The sequence below is a fragment of the Triticum aestivum genome, chromosome 4D (assembly GCF_018294505.1).
Source record: "Triticum aestivum cultivar Chinese Spring chromosome 4D, IWGSC CS RefSeq v2.1, whole genome shotgun sequence".
Lineage (NCBI taxonomy): Eukaryota > Viridiplantae > Streptophyta > Magnoliopsida > Poales > Poaceae > Triticum > Triticum aestivum.
In genome coordinates, this window is record NC_057805.1 from 336934154 (window position 1) to 336952658 (window position 18505).

At 44.7% G+C, this 18505-nt stretch overlaps 1 protein-coding gene and 1 non-coding gene across 3 annotated transcripts; one reads left to right on the plus strand and one right to left on the minus strand.

Annotated features, from left to right (window-relative positions):
- The first annotated feature begins 13845 nt into the window (after positions 1–13845).
- On the plus strand, positions 13846–17690 carry LOC123097759 (protein MALE DISCOVERER 2). Of its 2 annotated transcripts, none has more exons than XM_044519581.1 (6): positions 13846–14143; positions 14227–14290; positions 15142–15572; positions 15655–15845; positions 15923–16055; positions 16859–17690. In XM_044519581.1, exons 1-6 carry the CDS (start codon positions 14068–14070, stop codon positions 17437–17439), a joined length of 1476 nt encoding a protein of 491 aa, XP_044375516.1. In that variant the 5' UTR covers positions 13846–14067; the 3' UTR covers positions 17440–17690. The 2 variants fall into 2 exon arrangements, with proteins under 2 accessions (XP_044375516.1, XP_044375517.1); XM_044519582.1 differs by having other exon boundaries at positions 15145–15572.
- A 400-nt stretch (positions 17691–18090) lies between these two features.
- LOC123100972 (U5 spliceosomal RNA) lies at positions 18091–18210 on the minus strand. The gene has a single exon (XR_006448575.1). It is a non-coding gene; the product is annotated as a U5 spliceosomal RNA (small nuclear RNA).
- Positions 18211–18505: the final 295 nt, after the last annotated feature.

Below are 18505 nucleotides of genomic sequence, written 5' to 3' on the forward strand. Positions count from 1 at the left end.
TCTACCCTCGAAAACTGTTGCGATCCCCTATATTTGTGGGTTATCAACCCACACTTTCCTTATCCACTTCGCCATCAGAGGGATGAAGGTGACACAATTAAACCGATGGTCCAGTTGTATTGATCAAGTCAACCCAGCACCACCAAGTGGTGTGTAAATCTCGGGGTATGGGCCTATCATCAAGACCTATTCAAGCAACACAACAAGAAGTACGGTGAGAAGCCCTTCACATTGCACCATTGCTACAAAGAACTTTGCCAAAATGAGAAGTGGATTAGGAGAAACTCCAATACCACACCGAAGAGGTCAAGATTAAGCATACCCATTCATGAAGATGAGAAGGCGACAAGATGGAATGAGCTCAAGATGTTGGAGGAGGAAAAACAGAGGTCAAAATTGGTGGTCGAAGAGAGGAAGTTGAAGGTGGAGGAGCGTAGGCTTGCACTCCAGGATGAAAGGGTTGTGAATGAAAACAAGGTCGAGGAACGTGCTATCATGTTCATGAACCCAACAAAAATGGATGCCACAGCAAAAAAAATGGGAGCTTACTTGTGGAGAGATTTTGACCCAAACGGAGATCGTGGTGGCCGTGTGGATGGTCGTGGTGGCCTTTGAGATGGTGATGGACAAGGAGGAGATGATGGTGGTGGCCCTGTGGATGGCGGTGGACTTGGAGGTGATGATGATGGAGGTGGTCAGGATTTATTTGCTGACGATGGTGTTTGAATTCATTTGCATGCCTTTGGTTGGGGTTGATCCACGACACAAGACATGTTATGTTGTGGTGATTTTGGATCAAACTTGATCGATGTGGTGCCTTTTGGATGAACTATTTGCATGTTTTAATTTGAATTTCTCGATCCGTGCAACTACATGTGTGTTCGTGGTTTATTTGTTGTGCATGGTTATTCAATTGAATTATTTAAATGATTGACGAAATGGTGTGCAATTATTTGAAATGTATGAGGGAAGGCTAAAAGAATTGAGAAAATATCTGTTGGAAAACGTAGTAGAAAACAAAAAAATCACACCTACGATCAACCAAGATCAATATGAAGATGCATAACAGGTTGGGATCGCGATCTTTACCGTCACCGAGTTGCAGCGGAAGAAGAACGTGTCAGTGTAGATCATACTTGGAGTCCCTCGTACCACCCACGAACGATCCTTGAACTGAAGACCGAAAGCATGGCCGCTCTACTTGGTTGCAAGTGTGTAGCCTTCACGATCCGACAGTGCTTCGTCGTCCATAGCTAATCATCACCAGAGAATTAGAGGGAGGAGATTAGAACCACACTAGGCTTCTAACTATGAGGACAAGAGGTTTAGCCAAGCTCTAATTAGTTAAGTAGGACCAACTAGAACAAGAACTAGAAGAACTAGAGGAGGCTCCAAAAACTTTGTATCCAATAGAGCAAAACCCCATAGTATATATAGGTTGGAGGAGGAGGAGAGGGCAGCCACCAAGAGGGAAAGTCCCTCCTTGGGGCGCCGGCCAAGGGGGAGGAGATAGACTCCTCCCCTAGTCCAATTCGCCCCCATATGGAAGTGGGCCCCACTTCATTATGGGCCCTTGTGGCTCATAACTCCTTCCACCTCTTGGCCTTTTAAGGCCCGTTGAAATGTAAATATAAAATGTTCTAAATACCTCCAGACCATTATAATATATATATATATATATATATATATATAAACATCTCCCAAAACATTTTTCACCTATATATAATTTATCGGTAATACCCGATATTACTCGATACTCACCGAGACCCTTTCGGTGACCCCGAAACACTTCCAGATCCTGTCGGAACTATCCCGAATATTCATGAAATAATTCCAAAAATATATTCTCACGACCCTGTCTTACTAACACTCAATAGATCATGATTGCCTTAAGCTTGTGACCCCATGAAAGAACATGCGGTGCCCCCATGTTTAGTTTTGGTAATTGATGACAATCTCTATGGACTAATGGTTGCCTTGAGTTATATTTGAAGGATTTGTCCATAGGCATTTCTTGAAGTCCATGTGTTGGTTTCAAGGAGTTTATGTGGTGACCAATGTGTTATTAAGGAATTATCCAAAGATTGGTCATGTGAGAGTTGAGCTTATTGCAAGCATGTCTTGGAGAAGAAGATTGTGTGATCATTCATGTATATCTTCAAGACATCATCCAAATGAAGAGAGTTGAAAAGATTCAAGGTTGATCAAGACTAAGTCAAGAGTGAATCAACTTGATCAACTCACAAAGCGTAGAAGATGTACCGAGAGGGATCAAGCGATCCCATGGTGTGGTAAGCATTGTCAATAACGCTTTGTGTACTAACCCATGATCTTCGTGAGAGTTCTTTGTGGGGTTAGGTTGCGGTGTGCAAGTTCAAGTGAAGCATCATGAAGAGATCAAATGCTTGAAGCTTGCCTTGGAATAGGAAAGGGAGTCCAACTAGGATTGGGAATCCAAGTTGGGCTCCCCCTTGGCGCGCCCCCTCATGGCCGCCGGCCTCCTCCCTCTCCTCCTTTATATACGTGGCCAGGGGGCACCCCAAAGGCACAACGGTTGTTTCTTAGCCGTGTGCGGTGCCCCCCTCCACAGTTTGCCACCTCGGTTATATTGTCATAGTGCTTAGGCGAAGCCCTGTGCGGATCACATCACCAACACCGTCACCACGCTGTCGTGCTGACGGAACTCTCCCTCGACCCTCTACTGGATCAAGAGCTCGAGGGACATCATCATGCTGAATGTGTGCTGAACACGGAGGTGCCGTACGTTCGGTACTTGGATCGTGAAGACGTTCGACTAGATCAACCGCGTTACTAAACGCTTCCGCTTTCGGTCTACGAGGGTACGTGGACACACTCTCCCCTCTCGTTGCTATGCATCTCCTAGATAGATCTTGCGTGATCGTAGGAATTTTTTTGGATTACTATGTTTCCCAACATATACCCCGTGGAATAAACATCGGCCCCACCACCAATGTACGGTTCAGAACATACATGGAATAGGCAACGGACGGCGAACGAGGCAGCCCCGGACACACCCTCGACCCACGCGGCATGGACCCCCGAGTGGCCATGTGTGTGGCTTATTCAAATGTTGCGGTGCATCGGGTTGGGTTATCCTATGCGCTATTACGGGTCGGTTCAGAGTCGTTGCTTTCTAGCTCCATTTTCTCAGCCGCTTTGGTGTGTTGTCAGTTGCCGATTAGGACGTCGCTAGGGAGGTTGGTCCTCGGTATGTCTGGGTCGACTTTCTGGTGCTCGGTTCATCCGATTTGTTGTTAACCTGGGTTGTCATCTGCCCAAGTAACAAACACAACATGATCATAGTCACTGACATCGCGTTTTGTGAATAATTAAAAAAACATCATTCGGATGGCTTACTTGGTGTCTTCTCAAGTGGCCGACTCCGCGGCATACTCGGCTATTGATTTGTGCGAGGTTGGGTTATGTCGGGCACCTCTCCTGCTCCGTTGTCAGCCTGGTTGATGTCGCTGATTTCTGGTTCTGGGTTCAGACCACTTTTGGTGTGTTGGTGGTGGTCTTGTCTATTGCTTCTTGATGCTTTCGGGCAGCCTGTGTATTTGCTCGACATTTCTACGGCTAAGGTGTGTTCACACAAAGATGTTCCCATGGGTTTGATTGGACAATTGTTGGTGTGCGTGGGTGCACTATGGGAGACGGATTCCCCGGGCTCACCTTCTAGACGGGTGGCTTCGTCCCGTTCTGCCCTGGGTTGGAAAGCCCCTATGGGCAAAGCCTGGGTAAAAGTGTCACACAACGCCCGGGCATGCAGCACGCCTACCCAGGCATACTCACGCAAAGTCGGCCAAACAATCCCCTCACACGGCAAGGACGGGCATGTGATGACCCACAAGTATAGGGGATCAATTGTAGCTCTTTTTGATAAGTAAGAGTTTTGAACCCAACGAGGAGCAAAAGGAAATGACAAGTGGTTTTCAGCAAGGTAATGTCTGCAAGTGCTGAAATTGTAAGTAACAGAGTAGTTTGAGAGCAAGATAATTTGTACCGAGCAAGTAACGATAGTAGTAACAAAAGTGCAGCAAGGTAGCCCAATCCTTTTGAGGCAAAGGACAGGCCAAAACGGTCTCTTATGATAAGCAAAGCGTTCTTGAGGGTACATGAGAATTTCATCTAGTCACTTTCACCATGTTGATTCGATTTGTGTTCGCTACTTTGATAATTCGATATGTGGGTGGACCGGTGCTTAGGTGTTGTTCTTACTTGAACAAGCCTCCTACTTATGATTAACCGTCTCGCAAGCATCCGTAACTACGAGAAAAGTATTAAGAATATATTCTAACCATAGCATTAAACTTTTGGATCCAATCGGTCCTTTACGGAATAGCGCATAAACTGGGGTTTAAGCTTCTGTCACTCTCTGAAAGAACATGCGGTGCCCCCATGTTTGGTTTTGGTAATTGATGACAATCTCTATGGACTAATGGTTGCCTTGAGTTATATTTGAAGGATTTGTCCATAGGAATTTCTTGAAGTCCATGTGTTGGTTTCAAGGAGTTTATGTGGTGACCAAGGTGTTATTAAGGAATTATCCAAAGATTGGTCATGTGAGAGTTGAGCTTATTGCAAGCATGTCTTGAAGAAGAAGATTGTGTGATCATTCATGTATATCTTCAAGACATCATCCAAATGAAGAGAGTTGAAAAGATTCAAGGTTGATCAAGACTAAGTCAAGAGTGAATCAACTTGATCAACTCACAAAGCGTAGAAGATGTACCGAGAGGGATCAAGCGATCCCATGGTGTGGTAAGCATTGTCAATAACGCTTTGTTTACTAACCCATGATCTCCGTGAGAGTTCTTTGTGGGGTTAGGTTGCGGTGTGCAAGTTCAAGTGAAGCATCATGAAGAGATCAAATGCTTGAAGCTTGCCGTCCATTGTGGTGACAATGGACTTGTGAAGATGTGCGGAAGAGTGGCTCACCCATAGTGGAGTATGGGGGAGCAATCAACTAGTCTTCATCGAGCCAACGCAACCAAGAAAGGTGGTCCAACTTGAGGGAGTCAAGATCGTCATCATCTAGCTCAAGTGGACCATGTGCAAGGCAAAGATGAGTAGCTTGATCGTATCATTCGTAGAGAGCTCAAACCATTGCATCCTTGCATCATCCTTATTGGTTCTTGTTTGGTTCTTTTCTTTGTGAGTTTTGGAGCTTATGGTCATCTTGATGACAAGCTCGAGTTCATCGAAAACGGAGTTCACTCGCATCTTCTATGATGTTTTCGATGTTGGAGGTTATGCCGGTTCTTCTCGGTTGGAGGTTTCACTCCTCTATGATGTTTTGATGCTACTCGTCTTCCTCTTTCCAACAAGCTTGAGTTTGCTCAATTCGGAGCTCATATGCAGAAGTTATGGCAGTTTTGGTCCTAGCGGTAGTACCGCGGGCCGGAGCGGTAGTACCGCTTGGGTGCTACAAGCGATAGTACCGCTCTAGAGCGGTAGTACCGCTCCAGAGCGGTAGTACCGCTGGTAGCCCCCAGCCGTAGTACCGCTGCGGTCTCGTACTAGTACCGCCTCGATTCGAGGGGTCTTTTTTCATGTCGGGTTCTACGGTACTAGCCGCGGCAGTGGGGGCCGTAGTACCGCTCGTTTGTGGTAGTACCGCCCTGCCACCGCGGTAGTACCGCTCTGGGTCCAGCGGCAGTACCGCGAGGGGGAGCGGTAGTACCGCTTATAGGGGCAAGCGGTAGTACCGCTGGCCAAGCGGTAGTACCGCTCTCTGCGGGGCTGAAGTGGGGGTAACGGTTGGATTGTTCCCCCCACTATATAAGGAGGTCTTCTTCCCCAATGAACCTAATCCTTGGAGCTCGTGTTCTTCCCCCATTGTTGACCTTCTTCGAGCTTGCTAACTCTCAATCCCTTCATGGATTCTTGCTAGTTTTTGAGGGAAAGAGAGAGGAGATCTAGATCCACATTTCCACCAATCACTTTCTCCTCTATGTGAGGGGAACCCCTTGGATCTAGATCTTGGAGTTCTTGGTGTTCTCCTTCTTGTTCTTCCTCTCTTTTTCCTCCCTAGCATTAGTTGCTTCGGTGGGATTTGAGAGAGAAGGACTTGAGCACTCCGTGTGCCCTTGCCATTGCATTTGGTGCATCGGTTTGAGTTCTCCACGGTGATACGTGGAAGTTACAAGTTGAGAAGCTTATTACTCTTGGGTGCTTGGTGCCCTTGAGCTTGTTCCTCTTGGGTGCTTGGGCGCCCTAGACGGTTGGTGGTGTTCGGAGCTCAATCATTGTGGTGAAGCTCCGGGCAAGCGTCGGGGTCTCCAATTAGGTTGTGGAGATCGCCCCGAGCAATTTGACGGGTACCGGTGACCGCCCCCAAGGGTTGCCAAAGTGTACGGGTTCGGTGACCGCCCCCAAGGATTGCCATTTGTACGGGTTCGGTGACCGCCCTCAAGGGTCCCTTAGTGGAATCACGGCATCTTGCATTGTGCGAGGGCGTGAGGAGATTACGGTGGCCCTAGTGGCTTCTTGGGGAGCATTGTGCCTCCACACCGCTCCAAACGGAGATTAGCATCCGCAAGGGTGTGAACTTCGGGATACATCGTCGTCTCCGCGTGCCTCGGTTATCTCTTACCCGAACCCTTTACTTATGCACTTTACTTTGTGATAGCCATATTGTTTCTTGTCATATATCTTGCTATCACTTAGTTGTTTATCTTGCTTAGCATAAGTTGTTGGTGCACATAGGTGAGCCTAGTTGTTGTAGGTTTTGTGCTTGTCAAATTAACCGCTAGGTTTATTCCGCATTTGTTCAAGCCTAAATCGTAATTATTTTAAAGCGCCTATTCACCCCCCCTCTAGGCGACATCCACGATCTTTCACCCCGTAGGTTCGTTCACTCATAGACATGAACAAAACCGTTCGTCATATTGCTTCTTACTAACACTCAATATATTATCACGATATTGCTACGATGAACATGTAGGTTGTCGTTATGATCACTGTGTTACATGTGATGTTTGAGAAACCCCAAAGCTCATCGTATGGTAAGAAATGACCATGATACTCTCGTGGTCTAAGAAGCAATATCACACGTTAACACTCTGTGTTATTACAGTTGAATGCAGACAATATTAACTCAATTCGTAACAAACAAGATTGGGCCGATTCAATATGATCGTTCTTCTAATGTCATAATCTCAATGTTGTTTTAGGATCATCGTTACACTTAACGATATCCTAAGATCCGGAAAACGTGACCACCAACAACACCTGAGCTAGTCCTAGAGGCGAGACTAGAAACATTTCATTTACCGTTTATCATGCCACACGTGCATATGAGTTTTCCACTGAATCGCATATTCCAGGATCATAGCAGTTATAACATAGAATATAAACTCTTAATTATGAATATGAAAAAATAATATACAAATATTTTTACCTCTAGGGCATATTTCCAACAATATACTCCTCTAAATATAGGAAATCGGTTAGGTCTGGCCACCGTTAAAGGAGGAAAATTATACCCCTCTAAAGAAACTCGGTCGTATACTCCTCTAAATTAGGGATGCTCTTATATCGTCGATATGGCGGGGCATGGGCATGTGCATGCTGGCCTGCCAACCCGACACACGACTATTGCATGTGTGATTGACGTTTTTTCCTTGGTACATATATAGTGATACTATCTTAGAAGTGTCACTCAGAATAAATACTGATGTGAAGCAAAGAAAACAAAAAGGAACTGAGCACTTCTAACATGGTCCCTCTTATCTTTTCTAAATAAACGTCAACTTTATTAAATAGAAATAACGGTTACCTCGTCAATAAGAAGAGGTAGAATATCGTCCATAGGCTCCTTAAACCAATCCCTTGTCACGAAAAATTTCGCTAGCCTAGCAAGTTCATGAGCCAACTTATTTGCTTCCCTATTACAATGTTCAAACCTAATAAGAGAAAAATCACAAGCCATAAAATAACAATCATCAAACACTTCCGCCGATTGTCCTTCATTCTTTTGTGTTAATCACTTCCATGTTGCCGGGGCTAACAACAAAACAATTGCAACCCGCCTTTTGTGCAAGGAATAAGTCAAACCTTAGAACCAACACTTCTGCTGCTAATACATCAGCACACCAATCAATCCTCAAGTTTCGACCAACAATGAACCATCCTTTGTCATATCGGAGGATAGCCTTGGTTGTGCCCCTAAGCAGATCATGATCAAAAGAAGAATCAACATTCAGCTTAACAAAACTCATAGGAGGTCTGCTCCACCCCACTGTTTTACTAGTTGCCTTAGGGGAGTGGGCATTAACATAGTTTCCCGTTATAGCACGAGCCCCCATCGACTTTTGGTGTGCAAAATCTTGAAGCTTTCTTCAAGAACTTGACTTCTCTTAATTAGTACATTCTCTCTTATATTATAGCAACAATAATTTTTCACCACATATTAAGGAATTTTTTTTTTACTGGACATCGGACTGAAAAATCATACGTTGTACTTATGCAGTATATTTTATTGTAATCTCTAGATTACTGCGTTGCATCACCTGCATGCAAGAGTAATCATCGCTTACCTGCAAAAAAAAAAGAGTAATCATCGCAGGCAAGCAGGCGCATTGAGAATACATGGGCCCGTGTCTTCTACTCCAAGTCAGCGAGCGGTCGTTGCTCCTGAACTATGTATAGTTTGCTCAACGCAAGTCTAATCTTGTCTAGGCAACAACGTGGTACCGAATATCCCACGCGGCAAAAGGCAGCACAGCTGATCATCGCCTCCCGTATCTGTGCACGATCGTACGCAAAGGTGCGTAATACAGCCAGCTCCCAGCTAAACAAATCGACAGACGGACGGGCGAATTTGTCTCCGGCGACTTCACTAAACTACGACATGGTCCGACGAGATCCGTTGGTCGATCAGATCTACACAACTCACATGCATACGTCTATATACTCTTGCCAGATTGCTACAAGTTGTGGCCACGGAATGCAGCGGTGAGCCGGTGATCGTGATCAGGTCATGCACTAACTAGTTGATTACATTTTACATGAGCTAACTAGTTAATTACTGCAGCAATAAAAGGGATCATACAGCAGTCCCTTATAGAGTTATAGTAATCTCCAGGTGCCATTGTGCCAAGAATCTGAGAACATTACCATATTCACATTTTTTTTCTTGTGAAAAACAGCCATATTACGAGATTAAAAACTCCCCCAGCTGAAGATCCGATGCAGCCGATGGCAACTGCCGGTGGCCAAAATCTAGCATGTCTTTAATTAGTTTGGAGACGGTACGTGCAGGGCACGATGTAGCAGACCATTACAATGGGTGGAAACGCCGACACGCCGTGTACGTACGGCCGGGGCGTCCCTATCGCCGTCACCTTTATTGTCCTGTCTGTACCTCCCAAACCTAACACGACCGACGATGGCTAAGCACCTACGCTGGACCAGACGGTTGTGTACTTTACTGTCCGTCCAGTACTAAATACAATTTCAGATTTCGATCTCTTGCAAATTGGCCCCTCTTTTGTATTATGCACAGAACAAGCAAAGGTGCATAGAGCCAAGAATGGTATAAGACTTGCCGAAACACTCCACTTTGCGGTGCATTGCAGCAAAACCAACTCGGTTACCGTGGCACCAGCTGCGCTGCACATGATCCATAGATCGGACGGCTGAAAAACGTCACTTGGATCTCAATCCAGCATCAGCACTAGTATATTGTTAGGCATTCGTATCTTCTTAATTCTTAATCACTTTGGATCGACCGGCCATGCAGGGCGACGCTCGATCGAGGGCATGAGTCGTCGTCGAGTGATTGGCCGGTGCTCGTTGGTTTATCTATCTTGCGTCCATGGTTGACCGTGCTTTTTTTCCCTATCCAGATTTTTAAGTAGAACCAGTGGTGTGGTGCGGTTAGTGGTTACCGGTCGTAGTCTAGCCGGTGGGGTGTCTCATGCTTATTTTTATGGTCGGAGATTTATGGTGATAGCGGCGTCACGACCGCTTCTTTCACGTGATGTGCACGAGCTAGCTAGCATGGGCTTCACCCCACCCTACCCTGCATGTGCGTCTCGCGTGGAACCAAAGGATCTCTCTTCCAAAATGTTTGAAGCTTCATTCGTTCTAAGTCAAAACAAATTAAGTTTATACTCCCTCCATATCAAAATATATAACGTTTTTAGACTAGTTTAGCCTAAATAAAGTCTTATATTTTGATAAGAGGTAGTATTTTGAACGGAACACTTTCTCTCGTTTTAACTTGCCTGGATGGCTGGTGTTGTGATTGGGAACCTTTGTTTAACGCTTGGTGGCTTTATTAATAAAAAGTCAGGTTAACGCCTTTTATCTAAAAAAACACTTCCTCTTGTCTCCTCCCCTAACCTTAGGCAGCTAGGACAAACTTTCCTCTTCAGATTTCATCACGAACCCGTGGATTCGTCTCTCTATTGCCTGCGCTCCGACGGTCGGTGGCGGAGAGGAAAATCCCGGTGCATTCACTCTGGTTAGTATTTTAGGTTAGATTTTTTTTAGTCCTGGCAGGTGCGGCGTTCGGGCGGATGACGACGCTTCTTCTTAGTTTGTCTTCCGGGCTTCGATTCTCCTCGAGTTTGTCCGTTTGTACATATTCGACGGAGCTCCGGCGTAGATTCCCGCAATCTCCTTGGGACGGTGTGGTTAGAGTTTCTCGTCACGTGACGAGATTTGGTGTCAGGTGCTTCAGATCTATGAAAAGGTCAACGACGACGACTGCGGCTCCAGGCCGTTGGTCCTTAGGCGCATGGGCACAATGACTTCCTGGCTATCATCGACAAGGTCGAGCCGGCTCCGATAGGGGAGTGGCGACAACGACGCGTCGGCGGCTCATTCTAGCGTTGTAGTGGTCATTCGGTGGTCTCAGAATCTCGATGCAATTTTTATTATATTTGAGATGTTTTGTACTTCCAATGAAATTTTATAATACATCTGATCCTTTCCGCAAAAAGAAAAACAAATTAAGTTTGACTAAATTTTTAGAAAAAAAACTATATCAACATCTACAACATCAAATTAGCTTCATTAGATTTGTTCCAGTTCTTTGCAAAATTCAATCGGTGGTGGCCTCTCTTCTGGTGTGCTAGTCCTTCTGGGCTAAAGATCAGAGTCTCCCCGTCCGTGTTGGTGCCGCAAGATTCATGTTCTGGCCAGCTTCCGGTGAAGCAGCGGCGGCGCGCCCTCGACTCGCACTGGTAGATGGGGTAGCTAGCCTCTCCTTGAACCTCGATGCAATTTCTGGGTTTTTTGGAGTGCTTGCACGGTTGTTTGATCCTTCAATATAGCTCTGCGGACTTTTGCTTCATTAGTTTCAACATAGCATATATTTTTATACTATATATATTTGATGCTGTAGAGTTTGGCAATTTTTTTATATAAAGTGGGTCAAACTAAAAGAACTTTGACTTAAGATAAAGCTAGAACTTCAAATATTTTTGGAACAAAAGAAGTAGCTAGTAGGGTGGATATGGAGATATACGTTGTGTCATGTTGTCAAGGGGAACTTTAGAAATGAAGACGGGAAAAATTGTTGAATCTACACATTTATCATAAATTTGGAAAGTCGCATGAACATATTTTAAAACTGTAAAAAAATATGTACCATCTATTGAAGAACATTATTCTCTAATCGATAAAGCTCACAAGTTACCTTTGAAAAATTTAGCCAATCCATACAATCCATCTAACATGGACGCAACGCCCATGTTGAGGGGTGGGGAGTTCAGTGCCAGAGTTTATGATGTTGACCCTTGATTTGGCATAGCGCACTTGTCATCTGAGGGTATTGTAGCTTTACCTTTTTCACTGCACTAGCATTGTCTTTGGAAATTAATTTCAACCAAAACTAGGAGGAGAAAATTCTATCACACACGAGAAGCGCCATAATTCCATGATGAATGCCTATGGAATCTTAAGAGGCCTTGTCCGGAAAAGAGACAATGAAGATCACACTAGCTGGAATACTTCTTTGTCAACTACATGGCTATCTACAAGCTGAAGAAACTTATAGGTCTAGCCCTTCTTTTTATTTTTTTGACATCCAACGGTTTGGTATGTGTTGCATCTGTGATGCCATGGTTCAACTAGAGCAACCCCAAATGGGTATTGGGTCGGGTCAAAACTACGCTTAGTACATGTGCTTCTACCATCATTGCGATCGAATGGGGATTTAATACGTCAATGTTATGACACGCTATTTGGAAGGGGGGAGTGGCACTTTGCAGCAAGGTGTTGGAGTATAATTTTCAACCCTCCCTCACAGTTCAGATTTTTTGAGTAACTAGTTGGTGCATGAATTCAATATGGTACCAGAGCCAAGAGGTTTCGAGTTCAAAATCCTGTCAACGCATTATTAAAAAAAGATATTTGCGACCTACATCGATCCCATGTCCAAAGACTAAATTAACCTAGATGTGAGGGGGAATGTTGAAATATATTGCACGCTCGGTCCATCAGTTCAGATTGATGGGGGTTAGATACATTGGATGAAGTAGCTGGAGCATGAATTTTGACGCAACATAATACCATTCTAGTACATGCTAAGCCCAAAATGTCACATTTGATCTCCTTCCTAAAATTGCACATCCGGATTTATGGTAGTAGGCAGCCTCACAAGCCTTTTTTCCACATGTGTGCAAACCTGTGAACACCCAATCACCTTTGTAATGACTACATATTATAATGTAGATGTGTTTTGGGGGCTACTTTACCTTTCAAGTCTGGTCATCATTAACAGATAAAACACCCTCACTGCGGTGTAAGGAGCAAGCTAAATGGCCCATTGATATCCTTCTGCGCGTAAGTAAATCAAAATTGTCTACATAAGAGGCCAACATAGAGGGAGATGGTCTTTATTTCCTTTGAGGACTCGAACAACTTAGCCTTAGGCAGTGGAAGAGCTTAGTGAGGGCCAAAGGTGGTCATCCCCCCCCCCCTACCAAGTTGCTTTCGGTTTGCACGAAAAAGGACGTCCGGACCGCTCTGCGGACCAATAGGGGGTCCCCATTGGATGACAAAAATGGTCCGGACACCACAATCCGGACATATACAGGAGCTTTGAGGGTCTCCTTCGGAGATGCCCTTACATAAACATACAGTATTTAGCACTATTTGGACTAAATTTAACATAATACACTAGATTAGCCCTCAACTCTGTTTAAAACTCATTTAGCCCCTCTCAAATCGTGTTAAAGCTCCCCCACTTCCCTTAAGAGGGGGATAGTCCGCATTTAGTAGCTATGGTGCCTTTCTTTTATTTGTTTTGCTTCCAAAAACATCATCTCTTGTAAATATTGTTATATTTGTAGTTTTTCAAAGTGGGAAAGTACACGAAACAAGGACCATTGTCGAGAATCTCACAACAGTTCAACAAGGAGATTCACTTGTGAGCAATGCTTACCATGCATAGACATTTTGAAAGTATATATCTTGTACGATACATCCTTTTGCAAATAGACAACTTCCTAGAATGGGTGTAGTCAAAATCACACCCATACACTATCAATAAGTATTCGATGCTTAAAATTATTATAACTAGTTTTGGAATAAAGATATTTTTAATAGCACCACAATTTTACAAAAACGCACTCTTATGTTTCTTGTAAAAAATTCACATTCATGTAAAAAAGTAACGGTCAAAGTTGTTGAAGACGACGATTATACCCCGAAATGAAGAGGAAGGAAATCTAGGTAGTTGGTTCCACAATGACGACCAAGCTACATTAATTTGCAATCCATACATGTGGAGGATGATTAGATCAACGAACCAAAGAATTTTAAAACGAAAGAAAAAAAGAACCAACTAAAAGCTTCTTGTTGTGTAGTCGCCTTCGTGCAGCCTCCCTTTCCCTCTCCCCTCCACCACCTTCGGCTGCCACTTTCGCCGCCTCCACCGCCCTCTTCCCAACCACACCACGCGCCGTCTCTTCTCCGGCATCCCGCCTCCCGTGACCGCCGCCATCCACCTTCCGGATCAGATTTCCTCCCCTCCGACGCCAGGCACTGCGCCTCCACTGCTATTTTTTCGGCCCGTGCAGCGGTTAAGCGATGGAGTGGCCGCCGCCCCACATGCTCCTTCTTCTGTTCCTGCTTGCCTTCTCTTGGCGGCTTCAGGGAGGAGCAGGTTTATTTCTCTTTTGCTTGAGCTTTGGATTCCTCACAGTTGTTGGGGGTATGCATTTGGGCTTACGGCGTTGCTTGCTGCAGGGATTGGGGGCTTCGGAGTTGGAGCTGAGGAGTTGAGCAGCAATGGAGCTTCTTTTAGTCGTAGGTGAGCGCTCAGATTCTGGAACTGGTTCTTTTTTTTTTGGGTGCTTGCAGGAAATGGATCGGTGCGATTTTGCTATCCAGAGTTTGTGATTTTTTAGATTGGAACTAGAAAATAGGTGTTTTTAGTGTTGGCCTATTACCATTAGGTAACAAATGCCACAAATTTACCAGTTCATCATCTCTTGAGCTCTGAACTGAACTGACATTAGCTATATGCATATAAGCACTGGTGATCTGGTTCCCTAGTGATTATTTTCTTCTTGTAAAAACTGGAAGTCCGGTTTATTGGATTACTATTGTACCTTTTTTTTTGAAAAGGAGGACTTCCCCCGGCCTCTGCATCGGAAAGATGCATGCGGCCACTTTATTAAAACAAGTTCAGCAAAAACAAGTTCATCTCTTGAGCTCTGAACTGAACTTTTTGCTCCGCTTCTCTTTGCATGTTTATCCACAGAGACAGATTGCTGGGTGAAGTTCTGCAGTAGTAGCAACTTTTTAGCATTTATATGAATGGTGCCTGTGGTTATTTTAGAAAGCCTTGGATTGTTGTCACGGAGAGATCAGAGATGTGCCACTAGGTTGTGTTTTTTTTTTTGAAAGAAAGTGCCACTAGGTTGTTGAGTGAGATCTTTCTTTTTCTCACTGAATTTTAAACTTTAAGTACTTAAGTATTTGAAAGAGAAATACGGTATTGCACTATGTCTCTTATATTATACATAAATGATCGTGTGAATATGATAGTAAATAAATCAAGGGCAGGTGGTTTTTGTACTTCCATCATCAGAAATGGCAAATAATTATCTTGATAATAGTACATCCAAGTCCTAACTATTCCTTTTCTTGGACTTTCAGAAGATTGCTGCAGATTGGTGGTGAAAACCAAGGTGCCGGGTATCTTTTCTCACATACACAAGCTCCAACATCAGGACCAGTGTCTGCTCCAGCACCCTCAGCATTCATATCATCACCACCAGAAGGTGCACCATCACCATTTTATTCACGACCGACGCCACAGCGATCCCCTTTACGCCATGATCCACCAATAGTCCTTCCACATGCGCTTAAGTTTAAGCCTGCAGCTGGGGGAGCTGGGCATGATCATTCGGTTCAAACTCCATCTCATAAGCATTCCTGGACAACCTATGGTTTAGTTGCAGTAGGGGTTGCTGCTTTCCTTATCATATCAGCAGCTGGTGCTCTGTACTGCCGAGCTAAAAAAGTGGGGACTGTGAAACCTTGGGTGACAGGGCTTAGCGGACAATTGCAAAAAGCTTTTGTAACAGGTATGCTTTGTTTGTACTTCAACATTTGTGTATCTAGCAGTTTGTTCAGATGTCACATCACAATTTAATCGTATATTTATAGGTGTACCTGCACTGAAACGATCAGAGCTGGAATCAGCGAGCGAGGATTTCAGCAATATAATCGGCTCCACATCTAGCTGCATGATGTACAAGGGAACTTTATCTAGTGGAGTTGAAATTGCAGTTGCGTCGAGTTTGGTAACGTCTGCAAAGGATTGGTCCAAAGAATGTGAATCACAGTACAGGAAAAAGGTACTATTCAGTTTCCTGCCGCTTGTATAAATGTACACTGCTTAGCTTATGTTTGATTCCAATGGTTATGTTTTCAGATCACAACTTTGTCAAAAGTAAACCACAGGAATTTTATGAACTTGCTTGGCTACTGTGAGGAAGGGCATCCTTTTACCAGAGCCATGGTATTTGAATACGCTCCGAATGGGACGCTTTTTGAGTATCTGCATGGTAAGTGTATTCTTAGTTTCTTACAATGATTTTATATTTTCCCCCCTTTTCACAAATCTGTTCTCTTCACCCTGTAACTACAGAAATCCTTTTATGTGAATATTTGTTAACAACGGTGTAAATCATGATCCCGCAAAACCTTACATAAAAGTTTCTCCGACAAATGAACTATGCATACCTGTTCAGCAAGCAGATTCTAACTGATAAAGATCTCTATGTTTCCCTTATGAATTAGGAGTATCATATAAGATAAAATAGGAGGGAGAATAAAGAGATTATCATTTCCTAAAAAGAGGAGAAGAAAGAGAAAAAGGAGTGTGGTCTTATTCAAAGTCAAAGCGCTTGGCAATCATCTTTAACCAGTGATGTGCTTCATATAATTTCTAACATTATTGAACAACTCGATTTTAACAAATCTTCTACGATTTCTAAACTTTTTTAGACCTCCTTCCCCTAGAACCGTACTCGAGAGTTTTCTACCTCATATGGCTCAGAATTTGCTACTTACTTTAGCGGCATAATTTGGTATCTTAATTTCCCCTGTCTTAACTGAATCCGATCTCTCGAAACTCAATCATCTCTTGTTAGTTCAGAAGATATGAGTATGTGTGCATCAACTACATAAGTTTTTTTCGAAATGGAGGTCGAACCCCCGGCCGTCTACTGCATAAGTTGTATCTATTACTCCCTCCGTCCCATAATATAAGACGTTTTTTGACATAAGTTGTATCAACTACATAAGTCAGTCGGTGTATCAACATTATATTTTGACAATGTCTCATCCTCGTCAATCCATGTTGCAGTGAGAGAAGCCGAGAAGCTGGACTGGGTGACGCGGCTGAGGATATGCATGGGGATCGCCTACTGCCTGGAGCACATGCACCAGCTGAACCCACCCGTGGTGCCGAGGAGCTTGGACTCGACGACCATATACCTCACCGACGATTTCGCCGCGAAGGTCTCAGACCTCGAATTCCCAGACGACGGCGCAAAGGGATCATCACCTCGTTCAGCCACATCGGACCTGGAAACCGCGGTGCACAGATACGGCGTGGTGCTGCTGGAGATACTGACGGGGAGGGTGGCCTGCTCCGACGAGGACGGGCCGCTGGAGCGGTGGGCGTCCCGCTACCTGGACGGCGAGGTGCGGCTGGCGGAGCTGTTCGACCCCAGCATCGGCTCCTCCTTCTCCGAGGAGGCCGCGCGCGCGCTGTGCGAGGTGGCGAGGTCCTGCGTCGACCCGGACCCGAAGAGGAGGCCGGCGATGGCGGAGGTGGCGGCCCGGCTGAGGGAGATCACGGCGCTGGGGCCCGACAGGGCCACCCCCAAGGTGTCGCCGCTGTGGTGGGCTGAGCTTGAGATCATGTCTTCTTCTGACAGCTGAAGTTGTTACTGGAGTACTCCCTCCGTCCGTGAATAAGTGTACTTCTATCATTTCTGCTAAGTCAAAGTTTTATAATTCTGACCAACTTTTTAGAAAAGAGTAGTAGTATATATGACATCAAATTGGTATATTATGAAAATGCATTTCAAAACGAATCTAGTGATACTAATTTAGTGCCATAAATGCTGCTATTTTTTCTATAAAGTTGGTTAAAGTTTTAAAACTTTGACTTAAGACAAAAGCTAGATGTACACTTGTTCGCGGACGGAGGGAGTATTTGTTTGGTTTGGTTGCTGCTGCTGATCTTGCTTGTGGAATTGGTAGTAAGGCAGAGGGTGTTTGAAGTTTGCTTCAGGATTGCAAATAGTGAGTGGTGGGTGCTCTGTATACCTGTAAAGAAGAGGGTGACCGTCCGTGAGATAACTGTCAGCCGAGTGAGCTGCACTACAGTTCTCATAATTCTACCCAAATTTCATGTATAACCAATTTCAAGCATGAACCACGTACAGAACTGTTCTGTTGGCCCAGTGTAATTCACAGCTCTTACAGTGAACCATGCTGTGCAAAGACCCAAACAAAGCTTATTCACAGATGGAACAATAACACTTAACTGAAGGCAGCAGTTTAAACATTTGGGATCCACATTGTAGGACCTTCTCACAAGGAGAAGGAACCCTCAAAAAATTGGTGTATGCTGCTTGATGTGGCGAGCCCACGGTATTCTTTAGTAAAAGGCGAAAGAATAGTTCGCTATGTGCTCACCACGCAGCTGCGTGCTCTCTAATGCTGGCACCGGAAGCTGTTTTAAAGTGGCCCAGGTGGGACGACTCTCTAGCGCCTAGCGGTGTGGGACTAAATAAGTTGAAATGCAGTCGCTGAGATGTACTAGCCTGGACCCTGGAGAGTGGCGACTCCTCTGCTTGCTGCTGCCGGGCCTAAATCACTCTTCTTCGTTTTTGCAATCAACCGGGCCAAAGAGTTTTTTTTTAGAATCTCCGGGCCCAAAGAGTTTTGCGGATCGGGATGGCGGTCCAAATCAATAACAAAGGAGTAGTCTCTACCTGTC